This window comes from Pteropus medius, unplaced genomic scaffold (assembly GCF_902729225.1).
Source record: "Pteropus medius unplaced genomic scaffold, Ma_sr-lr_union100, whole genome shotgun sequence".
Taxonomy (NCBI): domain Eukaryota; kingdom Metazoa; phylum Chordata; class Mammalia; order Chiroptera; family Pteropodidae; genus Pteropus; species Pteropus medius.
Window position 1 is genome coordinate 3,269,733 of NW_024345479.1, and position 16,772 is coordinate 3,286,504.

The following is a 16,772-nucleotide window of genomic DNA, read 5'->3' on the forward strand; positions in this document are numbered from 1 at the left end:
AACTTCTTTTTAGAGAATTTCTTGGCACCCTATTTGTTTAAAAATCTTAATTTAATTCAATGGGAAAGCACAACATTCTCATTTTAAGTTCTCTTTCTATCTTAGAAATGCCTCAATTAATGTGCTTGTCATTTTACTTTTCCCAACACTATAAAAGCAGATTCCTCCAAACTACCTCCTTCTCTCCCTCCAATACATATTATACAAACTTCCCTACTTAGTGGGCAGGAGGACTACAAAACCACACAAGTAAGGATGGGAACTTCCCAATGCTCCCACTGGTAGGGATACAAGATACAATAAAAAGCACCTACTCTTTAACAGAAAGTTTAGTACAACACAGACAAGATCCAGAGCAGACTGCCATTGAATTCAGCCTCCTTGACACTCATCATTGCCTTTCTAGTGAACCCGCTTTTACCTTCCCTGTTCCCGTTGAAATGACTTGAGAGCTCTCACCTCTGTTTCACATGTAAGTGTAAGATGCCTGGATCAGGGACAAGGAGCTATTTCTGAATATTAAATATTTACATGATGCCTGGACATGAGAGGCAGGAATAGTTTTCTCATTCATGTGGTCAGAGAGCAAAGATTCCTTCTCAATATATTGAGGGATTAATATACAAGAGTAGGGGGTTAACCACTGGACTCTAGAAAGAGTGACTGCTATAAAAGCCAGGATAAAAAGCTCTGAAGTGTGGCCTTTTGAGGAGGGGGGGAATGCATCTGATACTATACTAGAGCATACCCAAGTAAGTTCAATAATTTTATAATAACTGCAGCCTTACCTGGAACCCTGGATCTCAAGAAATAGAGAAACTTCCCATTCTTGGAGTGCATAATGGCTCTCTTAATGAACTCCACCACTGATTGACAGCGATCCTCAAACTTGGGATGACACCAAAGGCTGAAAGTTCCTGCCATGGAAAATTAAGGAGAGGTAAAAATGTAAAACTTACTTAAAAAATATCTGTGAGGCTGATTTGAACATTTTTAAGACTTTCACTTTTAGGAGGGCTGTTTATGGGCAAGCAGAGTCAAAAGCCCCTGAAGCCACCTGTTTCTGCTTATTCCACAGTTAATGGCAAGAAAAATGCTCCCTTTAATACGACATTAATTAGATCTTACTAGGCTTTTGTTAAATAAGTAAATAATAAATTCAAGTCAGAAAAAAGATATAAAAATACTTTGTCAGTATAAACACTAATCCTTAAATCAAAGACCATAATAAAAGGCATTATCTAATTCTCAGGTCTTTGCCATAGTAAAAGCAAGTTTAAATGACATCCCCTCAAGATCTAAGTCTTCAAGTATTCATGGGACAGTCAAGGAAAGAAGAGCAGTTTTGTGGGTATCACTCACGTGTGTGTGTGTGCTGGGCACCAGAAAATCAAATTCTAAGTCTTTTCCTCTTTAGCTTCTAAAATTCTACACCCCAACATGTTACAAAGATGCCACTCTAAACTTTAGAATCCCAAAGGCAAAAGGGAATCTAAACTCCCATGACTTAAAACAACAACAACAACAAATCTCCAAAACTAAAGCACTAAACCCAAAAGAATCACCCACAAAGGGGATACTAAACCACTCAAGAGAATGGCAGATCTGAGTCTTTCTAGCTACTCTTACAGTATCACTTAAAAAGACGAAGACAAATGTTCCATTGCAAAGTGGCAACTGAAAGGCCCACAAGGCTTCTATTAAAAATTCCATTTATTCAAGGAAGAAAAGTCTCTTTGAACAAAATGTAATTGGAGAACCATTTGAAAGAGTTCTCTCATTCCTGGCATCTCACCATATCAGGAACCTAGAGGTCAAGCATTTATTCATTATTCCTGTGGCCTAGTCATTTAAAATTTTAATAGGTTTATAAAAGTAGTTTACTCTGAAATGTTTCATTTTGCAATTTGTCTTTTTTGTTTGATTTTTGCTTTTAGGGGCAGCAGGAAAGAAGCAGTCTAATCCATAGTTATCTAATTCTCAGGTCTTTGGAATGAAGTTCCTTTCTTTTCATGAATCTTTAAGGCAAAGATGGGGGCAGAGAAAACCATGGACAAAGCTATGCTAACTTAGCAGCTACTTCCTGCCTCACAAGAGAAACAAACCAAATAAATCCAGTAGAACATGCCTGAGAGCAAGAAAGACATGGTATGCCTGAGAAGAGCATAAATTTGAGATGGACGTCTAACACAACTCATTTAAGGTGATCACATGTGGGAGGAGTAAGAGGGGCAAGTCCCTCAAACCCCTCAAAGTTCTCTACACTTTTTAAACCTGTAGCATATGCAGGTATTTTGATACTTGATGTATAACCCAGCCCTACCACCAATGATCACCACAAGTTTCTGGCCCAAGTCAAGTACAGAATATCTCAATGCAAAGTCAATCCAGACAGCAGTGTTTAACAAGTCATCTTCTAGACCTGAAGGTAACATTAAGCACAACATGGCCACAAAGGAGGAGGTGCCAACAGGGAGGAAGGTAGGCAGTCTAATGCAGGGGTCCCCAACTCCCAGGCCGTAGACCTGATGATTAATTCCCAAAAGACTACAAAGCTGACCAAGAGAGGAAATTATCATCACCATACTGCCTGGCAGGAGAGCTGGTGTGACTGTCAGGCAAAGAAATTCATAACAGAACAGTCACAAGATCAACACTAAATTCTCTTCTTCATATATATAAGTTAATAGAAAGTATCTCTAGATGTTGAGTTAAATTATAAACAAAGCTTAGGAAAATCTGTCTAGGTTATTTCTTCCTTCTACCAAGAGCGTGGTTTTACTGACTTTGTTCTTCTCTTCAACAGTCTTGTTCAGGCCCTCCTATTTAGGAGACAAGATGCTGAGAATACATTTAAATGGAATCCTACTCTCTTCCCTACCCCACCCCCAACATTTCTTCTAGTGATTGAAACCAGCATTCAATTGAGTCTATGAGATTTTTTTCTCTCATTCATAGTTCTATTTCTATGAATCCTTCCTATGAAAAAGTCAAATAGCAAAGGTAGATAAAGGCTTCCTTCCAACACCAGCACTCTTACCTCTGTAGTGCTCCATTCTGGTGTGGTGGGTGATACCCTGTGATCGGAAGCTGAGGCTCAGGATATAACGAGGATCAGAGCTGTCTCGTACCAAGAAAGAACCATCTGGCTTCCCTTTCAGTTTCATCTCTGCATCTTCCCAATTCATTGGTCCCCAATACCAACCACACTATCAAAGACAAAAAGTGGTCAAGTGGTTAACAGAATAAAGAAAGGTCAAAGTTTTCAGCACAATCTATCTTAACACAGGAGAACTTCCCACTTCAACACATGGAGAGAAAAGCTGCTAAGAGTGTCTCAACCATTAGCAATGAACATCAGGCTCATCATACTCTTAGCCCTCCAAAGTTACAGAAGAATAATTCTACAATTCCATTACCAAGGCTGTACTAAAAAAAGAGACATGGGTCAGTTAATCTGTCACAAGCTGTTACATAGCTTAAACTATGTAAACATTGCTCCACAAACTATCACGTTCAATTTTTTCCCCAAGATTTAATTTTACATCTTTTATAGAACTGATAACAGCAGCATATTGTTTTATTACAGTAAATATAGAGGTAAGGAAACTACTCTTCCTCTGAAAATAATAAAAGGGTGCGTAGTATAGAATTAGGGCGTGGGAGAGGAGGTAAGCCACCAGTGCTCAGGCACCACCTACCTTCTCCAATTCTCGCAAACTGGCTGCAAAGCTGCTTGAGTCAGGCCGGTAGAGGGGACACTGGAGGTGTTGGGGGGGCTGGCTGTGCAGGGACTCAACTGCTCTGATGGGAGCAATCCGGGGAAATGCATCTGCAGGGCAAGGGAGTGGTGGTCACTTGTTTACCCTCAATGCTCCCAACCATAAGCAGACCCTCCCCCAAAACAGAGATGCTAACTGAAGAAGGGCAAGGCATTAGAAGCTAAGCTGGAAAGGGTGGAAGCCAAAGCAGCGGGAAAGAGTTGGATGGGCTGGAACAAAAAGCTGTGTGGGCTTATATAAGCTGTGAAGGATGGGTGGGGGCACTGAACCCCAGGAAAGGGCGGAGGGTGCTGCTCACTAACCTGACTAAGGTGACTACTTCAGGACCTTCACCAGCCTAGAGCGATTCCAGCTTCTCCCACCTCGAGGTGAAGTGCCGGTAAAGCAGCCTTGGAAATAGTGACTTGCTTACTTGCCCAGGAAGTGTTAACGATTTTGCCAAGCAAGTAGAAAAAAATGCCGATTTCATTCATTTTATTCCTTGGGTACTGGAGGCTGGCAAAGCAGGTATGGGCTACTAATGCTTGGTACTTATTTACAAGGCTGCAGTCAGTACTATAAGTTTAGAAAAGTCACAGAACTTTGAAAACCAGCAATATATTAAACTTTCTCGCTATTCTGAAATTAAGGCAGTTTCCTAAGTGATGTCTACTCAAGGATTAAAAAAAAAGTCTCAGCAGCAAAAAGATGAAAAAATTAGTCTTTTATCTCTAACAAAAATCAGGTTCAACTCTATAAAAAAACAGGTTAGAAAAACCAGTTCTTGGCCTTGTTTCTAAGTAGTTCTGGTCTAGCGAAGGGGATAAAATTTAAGCTTTCTCATAAGTTCTGTTATTTCCATAAACAGAATTCCCCCATCCTTCAAAAGTTTATCACTTTATTCTCCCAACTCTTGCAAGTCTTGGCCTCTAAGCTAAGCTAACCTGGGGCATGGGGTGGAGGAGGCGGAGGTAGGGGGAAAGACTGCAGGGAAGACCCCATCGGAGCCACAAGGACAGATGTAGGCAGCGTCCCACTGATATCATCTAGAAGAGAGAACAAAAGCAAGAGGTTCAGAAATATGAGCAAGGTGAGGCAGAGGAGAGGGAGAAGGATCATCAGGCTGTCCTCTGGGGAAAGATGACCTGACCTTCACCCTGTCTTTTTGCACAGAGGGCAACAATCATCTTAATCTCGTTTCCTTTGCTTGAAAGCAGGAAAGTTAATATTCCTAAAGTAGCCTACTAGCTGTAGATTCGGGGTAAGATAAATACAGATCTACTCAACGTATGGATAGTAAATGTTATAGCATGCAAGTAAGAGACCCATTCAACTGCTTAGAGAGATGATGGGGTGCTGAGAAAAACAAGAATAACTGGGTCAGCATCAGAAACCCAGGAGCTTGTTTGGCTCCTGGCAAACAACAACAGATCCCTAGAGCTCCCCCTCCTATCAGGGCAAGAAGGGAGAGAGAGGAGGAGACTATACCTAGGAGGCTGAGGCTTCTTCTTGGAGGAGGAGGGGGAGTTGGAGGGTGTGGAGAGGTCAGGCCCCGCTGAGAGATGTCCACATCCACAAGCGACACTGTTTCACCTGAGGGATTCATGGAGCAAGCATGTTATAGAAGCACCTTGCCCAAAGCTGAAGCCAGAAGCAAAGGCAAGCAAAGAGCAAGCAAGGGAAGCTAGAGGCCCCTGGCTCTCAAAAAGCTCAAAACCTAATGCTCCCAGGGCTGGAATCATCCCCAAATGCCTGGAAAGTCAATTTTAAAAACTATCATTTCTTTGCCCTGTCAAGGATTCTTTAGGATGAAAACACGAGATTGACAGTGAAAAAGTCAAGTAACTGTTCATTCTGCCACTGACAATATAACCTTGAACAAGGGGTCTTTATTCAAATGGAACCCACACCATTTGTTTTTGCAGACTTGTGTACCAATTTCTGCCTTAGGGAGCAAAGCAAGCAGCTTGTTACAAGCCCAAATGGACATAGAAAAGAAGTGCCAGAAAAATGTAAGAACTGCATGGTAAGTTGAATACAGATAAAGGTCCCAATGTTAGCCCCAACTTCTTCCTAAATGGCTTTCCACATCTAGGTTTTTCAGAATATTCACTCGTATGAGAATCAACTATATCGACTAGTTCCTAATAGCTGGGGCCACATAGGCTGAAAAGTGCATTTAAAACCCTAATAATTAACTACTTCCACAGTCAGCCAAGAGTCAGGTGTAAGGTTAAAGGAAGCTTCTAAGTAGGAACTTGGTGGGGGGTGGCAGGTGGTACTCTTTACTTCTCAGCATGTCATGCAGTTCTGTTCTCTGCCATATGCACTCCTTATTGCCACCCAACCCCATCTACCCTCTCTCCACTGAGTCACCAGAGGATAAAGGGTACTTAACTAAGGTTGACAACTAAGAATAGACTGTTTTGGTTAGGTCTGATCCACAGATCAGAACTCCAGGATTTCTCTAATTTAGCCCTTAGGGCATTATTTCCAACACATTTTTCTTATTCAAGAGGCTGAATTAGCCCCTCAGCTAGAATTTTATTATTTCCCAGTTAAGAAAGTAAGGTCTCTAAAAGGTCAGGACCTGGGCTTTCAGAATGTAATACACAGTTTTTTACAAAGTACTTTAATACTAATTAAAATAAGCAGAAAAATCTCTTCCAAAAGTCATCAGTGGAAGTTCTAGGAAGCTGGTACTGAACTCATCACGCAGCTTAGTAACTCAGAGCTTAGCTGCCCAAAGCAATGCAATGAGCCCTGACAAGCGTTTCCTGAAGGGTAAAAAGGGTCTAGATCAGCAGTCCCCAACATTTTTGGCACCAGGGACCAGCTGCTCCTATGAGAATCTAATGCCTGATGATCTGAGGTGGAGCTGAGGTGGTGATGCTAATGCTGGGGAGCAGCTGTAAATATAGAGGAAGCTTTGCTTGCTAGCCCATAGCTCACCTCCTGCTGTGTGGCCTGATTCCTAACAGGCCACAGGCTTGGCCCAGGGGGTTGGGGCCCCCTGGTCTAGATGATAGGTGTAGCACTTCAATAAAAAGATGTAATTCAAAAGAACTAAGGCTGTCCGAAACTAGAACCCTAAACCTGAAACTACAAATGTGAGTGGGTATTCCTTACTTCAGAAAGGAAACAATTACTAGAAAGACACACTGCTACGGGATAAGATTCTTTAATTCTGGGCTAGGGTAAGAACAGAGACCTCCTTCTCTACCTGTGCCTATTACAGGCACCAACTCACTTGTTCTGACAGCTCATGGCCGGCTATGCAGTAATGGGGTGTGGGAGGAGGTCCTACTAACTAGCCTGCTTAACATCTTCTGGAACTGTCCATTTCCAAATCAAAATTCTTCCAATTACTTTTTTGAGGGACATAATATCCAAGAGTTTGAAACTGATATTTTCTCAGCCACAACCAATGAGCACTCAGTTTGAGACCTGAGGCAGTGTACTCAAGATCTTCTCTTCTACAACTTATTCAAGGAGCTTCACATCTGACTGACATAACGATCTCCCTCCCCGAAAAGGTTCCCCATTAAAGAGACAGCAGTTGCCCAAAGGACATTCAACTACTTTCCTACTTTAGCAAATGTGTTCCCTGCTCCAAGAGAAGAGACTCAAATTAGATAGAACAAACAGGTGCAAGAACTGCTAGCCCCTAAAATGGGTAAGACAAGAGTTCACGTAATCCCCTTTGCCCAAAGTCTTTAAAAAGAGACCAGATAATCATGGGTCATGTTTATTAGATAATTCATGAACTCTCTGGGAAGCAGGAACAGGAACTGTATGACTTCTAGACAGTCCTTTCTGCACTGTGAGACTGTAAATTTGTAATTCCCCTTTTTAATTTATATGTGATGACCCTGAACTAAGTACTGCTTAACTGCCAGGGCCATCTAATTATCAGCAAGCAGTCACTACTCAAACTAAGTCAAGAACACATTCCACGCCATAAAAATAGCCTCACCCCAACCCAGTGGGCATGGAATGAAGAAAATAACTGCAGACATGCCTGAAGCTCCCTCGACGATGCATCTGTGTTTCCTGACAGGTCTCAGAACACTCATGCTTTCAGATGTCAGAAAAAATAAAAGAAAGAGATCACCCTTACCTGTGAACAGGGGGCTGAAGGAGACCGGAGAAAAGGCACTTTGAGTTCTTGTCAACCTGGGTTTCCTAGGGGGTGAGAAAAGCAAACAGAAAGAATAGGTGGTAATAATGGCTTGGGGGATTAACACATATGCATTTAATTCACCACAGTACTCAATTCTAGATGCAAGGAAAAACAAAGCAAACCCTAGTCATTGTCAGCAACACTTTTGTAATAAAGCCTAAAATTTAAAGGAGGAAAATGAAATAATTAAGGCAATTCCTTAAATAGATCTGGCTACAGAATTCACCAGCCTACAAAGACATGAAAAAATCCCTTTGGATCTTTCCATACCCAGCACATTAAAAGAGTAAAACACCTTGAGTGGTAATTAGCAAGTCTATTTCTATAGGAAGAAAGTCTGGATGCAGAGCTGATTTTCACATGGAAGCCAAGAAAAAGGCTCTTGACCTGAACAGGTGCCATCTCAGAGCAAAAGCCTTCCCTCTGGGCCTGCCCCGAGGAGCAGGAGGTCCTACAGGGAACCAGGGAATATACCTGGACTTGAGATCAGCACTACAGGATGCACTCATAATCTTTAACCACTAAGACCTCTGATTTCTGCACGAATGACCCCAAGCCATAGATCAAAGCCATCAGCTAACAGGGGAGCCTCCTCAGGTTAGGGGCTCTGCCTGCCACCCAAAGATGGCCTCTCTTCCCCTCTCTGAACTGCCAGTCACATAGTTCTCCCTGATGCGTTCCAGGGAACTAGCTAGAAAACCCAGATCTCCTGTGAAAAGATACACAAAAGATCATTTTGCTGTGTACCAATTTCAACTGGCTTTTCACAGAGAAATAAAAGAAATCCAGACTCTGACAAAGACTTCCTGGCTAGAAATGTGGTAAGTTCAAAACACTCACCTCAGGATGACTGAATTGACTATAACGGAGAGACTTGTGGAGGTGAAGATAATATGCTATATCTTGACTGTGGTAGAGGTTACGATGACTATATACATTTGTCAAAATTAATAGAACTGGACACCTAAAAAAGGTGAATTTTTAGTATATAAATTATACCTCAACAAACCAGACTTTTTAAAAACTCCCACCCTTGAATTGAGTGCCTGACTCCAGGCCTCATAGCTAGCTCACCTTCCAAAACTACTCTCATCCAAAGGACTAAATGAAACTTCAACTGCACCCATAGACGGGGGTAAAAGCAAAGATAATTTGAAATGAAATTCTATTTAAATTAGACTCTGCAAGATCTTTATGCATTTATGTTTTCACTAGATATCTGAGCTTCTCAGAACTCACTTTAAACAAAATTTCAAAACCATACCGTGAAGACCTTACTCAGAAATAGCCAAGATGCTGGATTTCCTCTCCTGACCTATCTCACACTCGCTCTGTAATCTCCTCCATGCCGAGACTTGAGAAATCAAAAGATGGTGCTCACTGTGAATGTCCCACCCACAGGAGAGGGGGCTTCATCAAGACACAAGCACACATAGTCCCTGTTTATGAAAGTTGTTCATGACAGTCTGCAACTTAGTTCCAACACTCCAGAGGGCTGGAAAGTTAATTCCACTGGACATGAACTTTAAGACTGAAGAGCCTCCAAGCTGATTTTTATTTGATAACTGTGGGTACAATATTAAACTCAGCAAGTAAAAACCTAAAGCACTGGCCTTTCAAAGGGTTCACACCTCAGCCATTTGGCCGTTTGCCTCCTTTCAAAGGAAGCTGCACTACTCTGCCATCTGCCCATGCTGGGGACGAATCTCTTCAGTGCCAAGCACTGAAGAACGGCAGTACCCACATGCACACAGCTTGCGGAGGCCTTCTCACTCCAGCTCATCTCCCCTGCCCCCAGCATTTTGAAGAAAATTATAGTTTCTAGGATCCAGAAAAAGAAATACATATGAATCTAAACGCAGGCAGAGCCATTTGAGAGCCCTGGGATGGTTGTGGGATGGTTTTCTGGCAAATAAGGGGGCCTCAGAGCTGGAAGCTTGGAGAGATAGGTCTAAGAAGCTGAAAGGCTAATAATAAATATGAGTGCTTCCTTCTCTCCTGGGGAGATGCTGTCTAACTGAAAATCCAAAGCAGTTTCCTACTCAAGGATCCTGAGAGCATTCTAATGGCAGTCATTCATGAAAAGACCAATCTAGTTGACGATTAAAAAACAACGCAAGGGAATGATTAACATAAAATCGAGGACGGTGGTTATGTGGGGGAGGGGGAAGATGTAATCAAGAAGCAAGCACAGGGGTCTTCAAAGGTAACTGATAACATTCTACTTGCTTAGTGAGAGTGTCTAGGTATGCATTTTATTATTATCACAGCACATACACTTTGTACCTTCCTTTTGTATACCTGAAACATTTTAAATGATAAAAGCCCATTCTAAGCTGGATATGCTGTTTTCTGGGAGAGCAATATGAATGTGGCTCCAGATAACATTTTTACTAACCATTCTATACCACATTCCCATGTTGCTTTATTCCTCCCCAGATCCCTTTGATAAGCATTAGGGTACAAAATTAAGACACTGCAACTTTGCCAGTGGGCCACTATATCTTAGCAGTAGAAAGACTTAAGGGGTGTGGTAGGGTAGGATTTGATGGGCTATGCTTCAGGTGGCAGAACAGGACATGGGTGGCTCAAGACCTTAGGCAAAGGTCTTGAGGCTAAGCATTTTATTATTATTACAGTGAATACATTTTATATGTCAGTTATGCACTTCTTGTGTTGAAGGTTACAAAGAGACAGAATGCCTCTGTCCATTTCCACTCTGCAAACTACTTGTCATAATTGTATGACAACAGATCTATGGGATAAAAGGAGTTAAAAGAATTGGACTAGACAGGCCTACAACACATTGATATAACCACTGGCCACTTTTCAAATTCCTGGAAACCTAAAACATAAACAATGAAATAGTAACGCCCTCCCTCTTTTGTCCATAAATCCCCTCTTCTGATGTTCTAAGACTTTCACGCCCTTTTCTAAAGTAAGTTACAAACTAGGATGTCCAAAAAGCAGGTTTTGTAGCCACGATTTACCTCTGCCCCTGCTAAAGTACACGTTGCCAAGTCAGCCAGCCTGTGCCATTTCCAACACGTCATAAGCCAATGTCTGTTCATGTGCTACAGGCACAAAAACCATGTGTTCATTTTTAGTTCCAATACACAGACATCTGTGCGGCAAGGTCAGATCCAAAACTCCATCATAAACCAACTAAAGAATCTATGGAGGGAACTTCCAGGGAAAAGCCAAGAAGCATAGTTCAAGGACTAAAACTTTAGGAATGATGTTAACAGGGAAAATATTAAGGAACGAAAGACACAAGACTCAAATGGACAGATTTCTAAAGCCAGGCTGCTCATTCCAAAAGAGAGCTGCCAACCACAGGCACTTAATGAAAAATAGTTAAAAAGATCAATAGAACAAAACTCAAAACTCAAACATGAAGTCAGAACTTCCTCACCACACCATAAAATCATTTTGCTGTCAGCATGTCACGTTATTTCTCAAAAAAACCCCCTTAGACCTGAAGACCTGAGGAAACAGAGAAAAGTGTTTCTCATGTCTACCACGTCTGTCCACAACAGCAGGGCCACAAACTGATGCCAAAGCAGCCTGCCTGCCTCTCTTTCCAGAATTGTATCTTCTTTTCCCCAAATATATAGGAAACCACTATAGAACAGTTCTCCACCTCACAACTATGAACACTGCCAGTGATAGCCTCAACTGAACTCAGAAAAATAAATCTTGAAAAATGAACAAGGTACCCATTTCCATACAAGTGCATATTACGTGATGATTCAAAAAAGGTCAGATCAAATACCATTTCTCACCAAATTCAAAGGAAGACAATCAGCTCACCATATGTGAAACAGACAAGGGAAATTCACTGGTTTTCCTGAAATAGCAATTCTATATTACACTGAAGCCCGCAGGCATCAAGCCCAGCTCTGTGAATTCCAACATATGTGTTAAAGGCCTAGCCCAGTTCTCCATAACAGAAACCTGGTAAGTCTGGTTGGGCTTATTTCTTCCTTTGCTTAAAAAGAGTTCTCAAAGCTACCTCATAGTAGACTTAAGGCTCAGAATATCCAGGCAGATCCACTTAGCAGACTCTAAAGCATCTGAAAAGAACTAAAGTTTTGCTTAGTGTTAAAATTTGGAAACTATTGTCTTATAAAATGATTGTAGGAAATACTTTACAGTGATAGCTGTGGGAAAGGTAGGTGTTAAGAAAAGCAAAGAGAATCATGCCCACAGGTTACTGTAAAAGCCCCAAATTATACAGCAAAGATTGAAAAGACTCATAATTAACTCCAACCAACAATAAGGAGGAAGGCATATACCTTCTGGCAAAGACTGAGATTTCTCACAGCTTCCAGATCCTACCAATTAAAACAAGAGAACAAGCTAAAAGTCCAAACTCATCCTTCCTCCCACCAGGGCGGACTTACTTAAGAGGTACAGAGCCATAGAAATCACAGCTACCCTGGCCAGACTTACCAAGTTTCTCACAGCTGCAAGGCTGCCAACAAGACTGGCACATAGTAAGCTGTGTAAAAGCTAACAAGCAAATCTAACAGCACCAAATTCTAAGCATAAAAAAAAAAAATCACCAGTTTGATCTTCTCCTCCAAAAGCACAAAATATTCCGTCTAAATTTCTCCTATCTTCACTCCTCTTGTCTTCACTCTCATTTTACTGATGAATAAAACGGGGGAAGCATGAAGAAGACAAAATTGGCCTGCATCCCACAGCTGATGCTTGAGTTCTAAATGAAATCTAGATGTTCACATTATCTATCCAACATGCTGCCTCCTAACAGCAGTCAACCAAACGTTCGTACACAAATACCTAGCACTTCTCCAATTCATCAGAAAAAGCCCTTGGACCAAAAAATGTAATTCTCCAGTGCCCTGAACTAAGCTTTGCTGAGCTACGGCCCAATTTGCTCTGCAAGAGAAATCTGTATTGTGCTTAGTGTGAGGGTTGGTGACAGAGCAGCCAATGACCATTAAATTCTGCTTCCAAAGGCAAAAAACCGTATAATGTTATATGTCTTTTCCTATTCCTAATCTATTAGACCGAGCAGCTAATTTCACGCCACACCTCATATTTGGCAGCTCTGGAATCTTAGACCAAGTCCTGGTCAATAGGGAACAAAGGCAAGACAAACCACAAGAAAATTAGCAATCTATCCAATGCCATTACCCACAGTTTCAATCCTGCTGTCCCCGGATCTGATGAAAATTTCATCTATACTGGTTAAGTGGAGCATCAAATGTAGAGCCGACTACAAAAAAGCTATTTCAGCAGCCACACACTTTCCAAGACCTGAGCATGAATTCATTGGGAGACAAATGTAGAAACATAAGTCAACCTAAAGGGGCGACATGCATCAATCTACTGATTTCTTTAGAGAGTTGGGTATGGTGTGATCCCCAAGATAAGCGCCTGGCACGGCTGTTCAGAAAGGGCAGCAGTCAATCTGACCCCACACTAGCCTCTTGGACTATGTAAGTTCCCTCGAAAAGAGAAGTCCATGGATGAGTGGTTCACAGTCCAGGTCATACTTCAGGATCAACTGAGGAGCTTTTTAAAAATTCATATTTGGGGGCCTTCAGACATAGTCTTTTCCCAAAGCTTCCCATATGATTCCAGTGCACCAAGTTTTCGATTTACTTATCTATCTGTTGTTTTTCAGCCTTGGGTTGTGGCGGCAGTGTGTCTCAAGAATTCATCACATGAGCTGCACCAAAACCAATTCCAATCTTTCTAAGAATCCATTCGGCAGCACACACCACAATGGCAGGTACAAGAGAAATCTCATTTCATTGACACAAAAGTTGACAGCTTTCTAAACCAACATACAGATTCAACACTGGATGTCAGGGAGCAGTCCACTCTTCAGAAATGCAGGAAAAACTCAATGTCTAAGTTTGGAAGTTTCATCAATTGGCCTAGAACTCATGCATCAATGTGTATACCATATACTTAAGAATTCTCACATAGGCTTGTGAGCAAAGCTATTTTCTATTCTCACTGACAGTGGTCAGCACACAGGCTTGAGATATCAAGTGCATCTAAGAGACCAACCAGTAAAACATGAAAACTTTGAATGGAGATGTCCAATTGACTGAGGGCCTACAAATGTAAAAGTTCATCACACTATTTGTATGCATGAGTGTGAAGGAAGTAGGGTGCTGATACGCAGAACAAGTAATAAGCAAGGTGATCAAAATGCATCACCAACTTTTTGTCCCAAAGGTGAAACATTTCCCACAACCTCCCTGCCAGGGGTAATGGAAGACAGACACCTTGGAAAAACTTTAAAAGCTGGGCCAAGATAGGGGTGGGGGGATAGTTTCAAATCATCTCCAAATTAGAGAGAAGCTAACCAGCTGAGAAGTGTCAGGGGCGTGAACTCTTAGCGTGACCTAACGGGCTGTGTCCTAACGAGCGATGTCACTACCTTTATCCTCAAGTCTCTGCCTCCTTATGAAGCCCATATCATAAGAATTGTCAGGATCTTGTTAGCAAAATAAAAGGGAAACAAAACAAGAATATGAAGTTTGTCAGCCAGCTCCCCAGCCGGTCTCACCTCACCACGTCCAGCTCCCGGCCGGCAGAACCTCCCACGTCCGTCAGGCTCGCTGCTGAAGCAGCGAGCTCCCCAGAAGGTCTCTTGCCGACCCCATCCCCACCACCGGAGCCACCGTTGCAACTCTTCGTGCGAAAGAGACGGCTGAGGCGGATTTTGAGGGAGCCCTTTCGAGAAGGGCCCGCGAGTGGCCGGAGGAGCCCAGGCGGCGGCGGCGGCGGCGGGGGAGGCAGCTGCTGTTGCTCCCCTCTACTTAAGCGCCCTGGAGGGACCAAGTCCTGCAGCGGGAAGGGCACCGGGGGTAATTCAGGGCCTGGGGGTTGCAGCAGAAGCCGGCCGCTCCCTCCTCCTCCGCGGCCCGGGCTGCTGAGCTCTTCTTCTGAGCAGCTGTTAGTCTCCAGGCTCTCGGCCTCCGACTCCAAGCCCTCCAAGACTAGCAGCGCGTCGCTCGTTTCCGTAGGATCCTCCCCGGCCTGCGGGGCGGCAGCAGGCGGTTGGGGCTGCGGAGGGGGCGGCTGTGGGGGGCACGGGCATGGGCAGCAACTCCCACCCACCGTCTTGACTCCCGGCCCTGCAGGCTGCCCGAGCCCCAGAGCCGCCAACTGCGCCTCTAGTCCGGCCGCCGGGCCCCAGGTCCGCTCGAGTGCCAACCCCGGGGGCAGGGCCTTGGGGTCCAGGGCACAGCGGTGCCGGGGACACAGCAGTTCCGAGGGTCCCGGCTCCGGCGCCGCCTCGGCGTCCTCCTCCTCCGGCGGCCGACCCACGTTGCGGAACACCATCAGCTGCGGTGGCCGGGAACCCCGCGGACCTGGCCGCGCAAGGAAGGGTGGCGGCGGGGGGCCATGGCCCGGGGGCGGCGGCGGAGGGCCTGGCTCAGGGGCCGCCTCTCCATAGCCGAGCAGGCGGCTCAAGACTCGGTACGAAGCGGCCGCCGCCGCCGCCTCGCCATCCCGGAGCTCGGCCCCCTGCATCGGGGAGAGGGAGGGCGGGCGGCTGGGAGCCGGGCTGGGGTGGGGACTAGGCCGGGCCCCGCCGGAGCCCCGCCCGCCGCGGGCCCCGGAGCGACAGCGCTAACGGCCGCCGCGGCCTCTGCCTCATAGAGGGGGCGGGGGTTGCGTGGAGCACAGCGCGAGCCCAGGCCGCGCGCCGCCGCCGAGGACCGCCCCCGGATGGCGTCACTTCCGGGAGACAGTGGTCACGCCTCTTTCCCCGGGGCGTGCTCGCACCGGCCTCTACCGAGCGTGATGTTAAGCACAGCCTGAGCCGCTATTGGCCGTAAGCTGCTTCTCGCCTGGCTGTTGGTTCCCTGTCCCAACCCTTGCCTTTCACTTCCCGGGCGTTCCGGCCGAAACCACCCTTCTTAGTAAGGTGGAGCGGCCCTGGGGAACCTGATTGGGTCCTTGGAGAGAGCCGGTGGCCTTGGGAGTAACTCGGGTTCTGGTCCCGCCCGTCCCGTTTGCTATGTGTGATCGTGGCCATGTCATTTCTTTATTGACAAACCGTATTTCCCCTGGCATTTAGTGAATATTCATATAATGTTCTGGACCCAGTGGAATGCTGATAAATGTTGAACAGTTGACGCTCTGGGGGGAAAAGGGGAATATATGCACATACATAGATACATAAATTTACCAAATTTTACTGATGTAAAGAATGTGTAGCACAATTTACAAAAAATAGTATTCAATCGGAAATTCTATATAACCAGTTGATGCTCACAGAATGCTTTCATTAATTTTTGCCAAACTCTTGAATGGGTAGCCAGCCTGTGGTTTCAGTTGACCAAGAAATGTGTAATTGTGACCTGACTGTTGGTTAATATTTTCCTCTATGTTAATGTAAGAGGAAAGTTAAAAAAAAAAAAAAAACAATTATGGGAGCGACTTCTTTGCTGAATCGGAAGACAGTTTTTAAATGCTGAAAGAATATGTCCTCAATTTTTGTGCTATTCTCAATGTAATGACTAGAGACATCACACATTAAAGTTAAATATAAATAACATTTTCTTCATCACTTTCTTAAATCTAGATAATCAACAAAATAATAAATCAAGGTCCTGATTTGTAGGGTTTGCCAATTTCCATGGTGTAAACACTCCCACCATGGCTAATTTCAATCTACCAACCTGATTTTACTGAACACAGAATTAAAGATGAGCAGTAGCATACCATTATGTAGTGGTTTCATCATGCATATTTGATAACATAAATAACCCCAAGAGCATAGGTAAATAATAAGTAAAATTATTAATATGTAGTGAGTTTTGAGGATTTAT

General features: G+C 43.9%; 1 protein-coding gene across 4 annotated transcripts in view; it reads right to left on the minus strand.

Annotated features, from left to right (window-relative positions):
• SOCS7 (suppressor of cytokine signaling 7) overlaps positions 1-15,604 on the minus strand; it is a 29,293-nt gene extending 13,689 nt beyond the window's left edge. For 2 of the 4 annotated variants that reach the window (XM_039873673.1, XM_039873672.1), the window contains exons 1-7: positions 14,498-15,604; positions 7,882-7,946; positions 5,250-5,354; positions 4,706-4,807; positions 3,702-3,832; positions 3,041-3,209; positions 789-917 (exon numbers count right to left, since the gene is read on the minus strand). In XM_039873673.1, the coding sequence (XP_039729607.1) occupies positions 789-917; positions 3,041-3,209; positions 3,702-3,832; positions 4,706-4,807; positions 5,250-5,354; positions 7,882-7,946; positions 14,498-15,468 (1,672 nt within the window). In that variant the 5' untranslated portion in view covers positions 15,469-15,604. The remainder of the gene's footprint in view (positions 1-788; positions 918-3,040; positions 3,210-3,701; positions 3,833-4,705; positions 4,808-5,249; positions 5,355-7,881; positions 7,947-14,497) is intronic. The other 2 variants (XM_039873674.1, XM_039873675.1) reach the window with 2 other exon arrangements.
• Between the last annotated feature and the right edge of the window lie 1,168 nt (positions 15,605-16,772).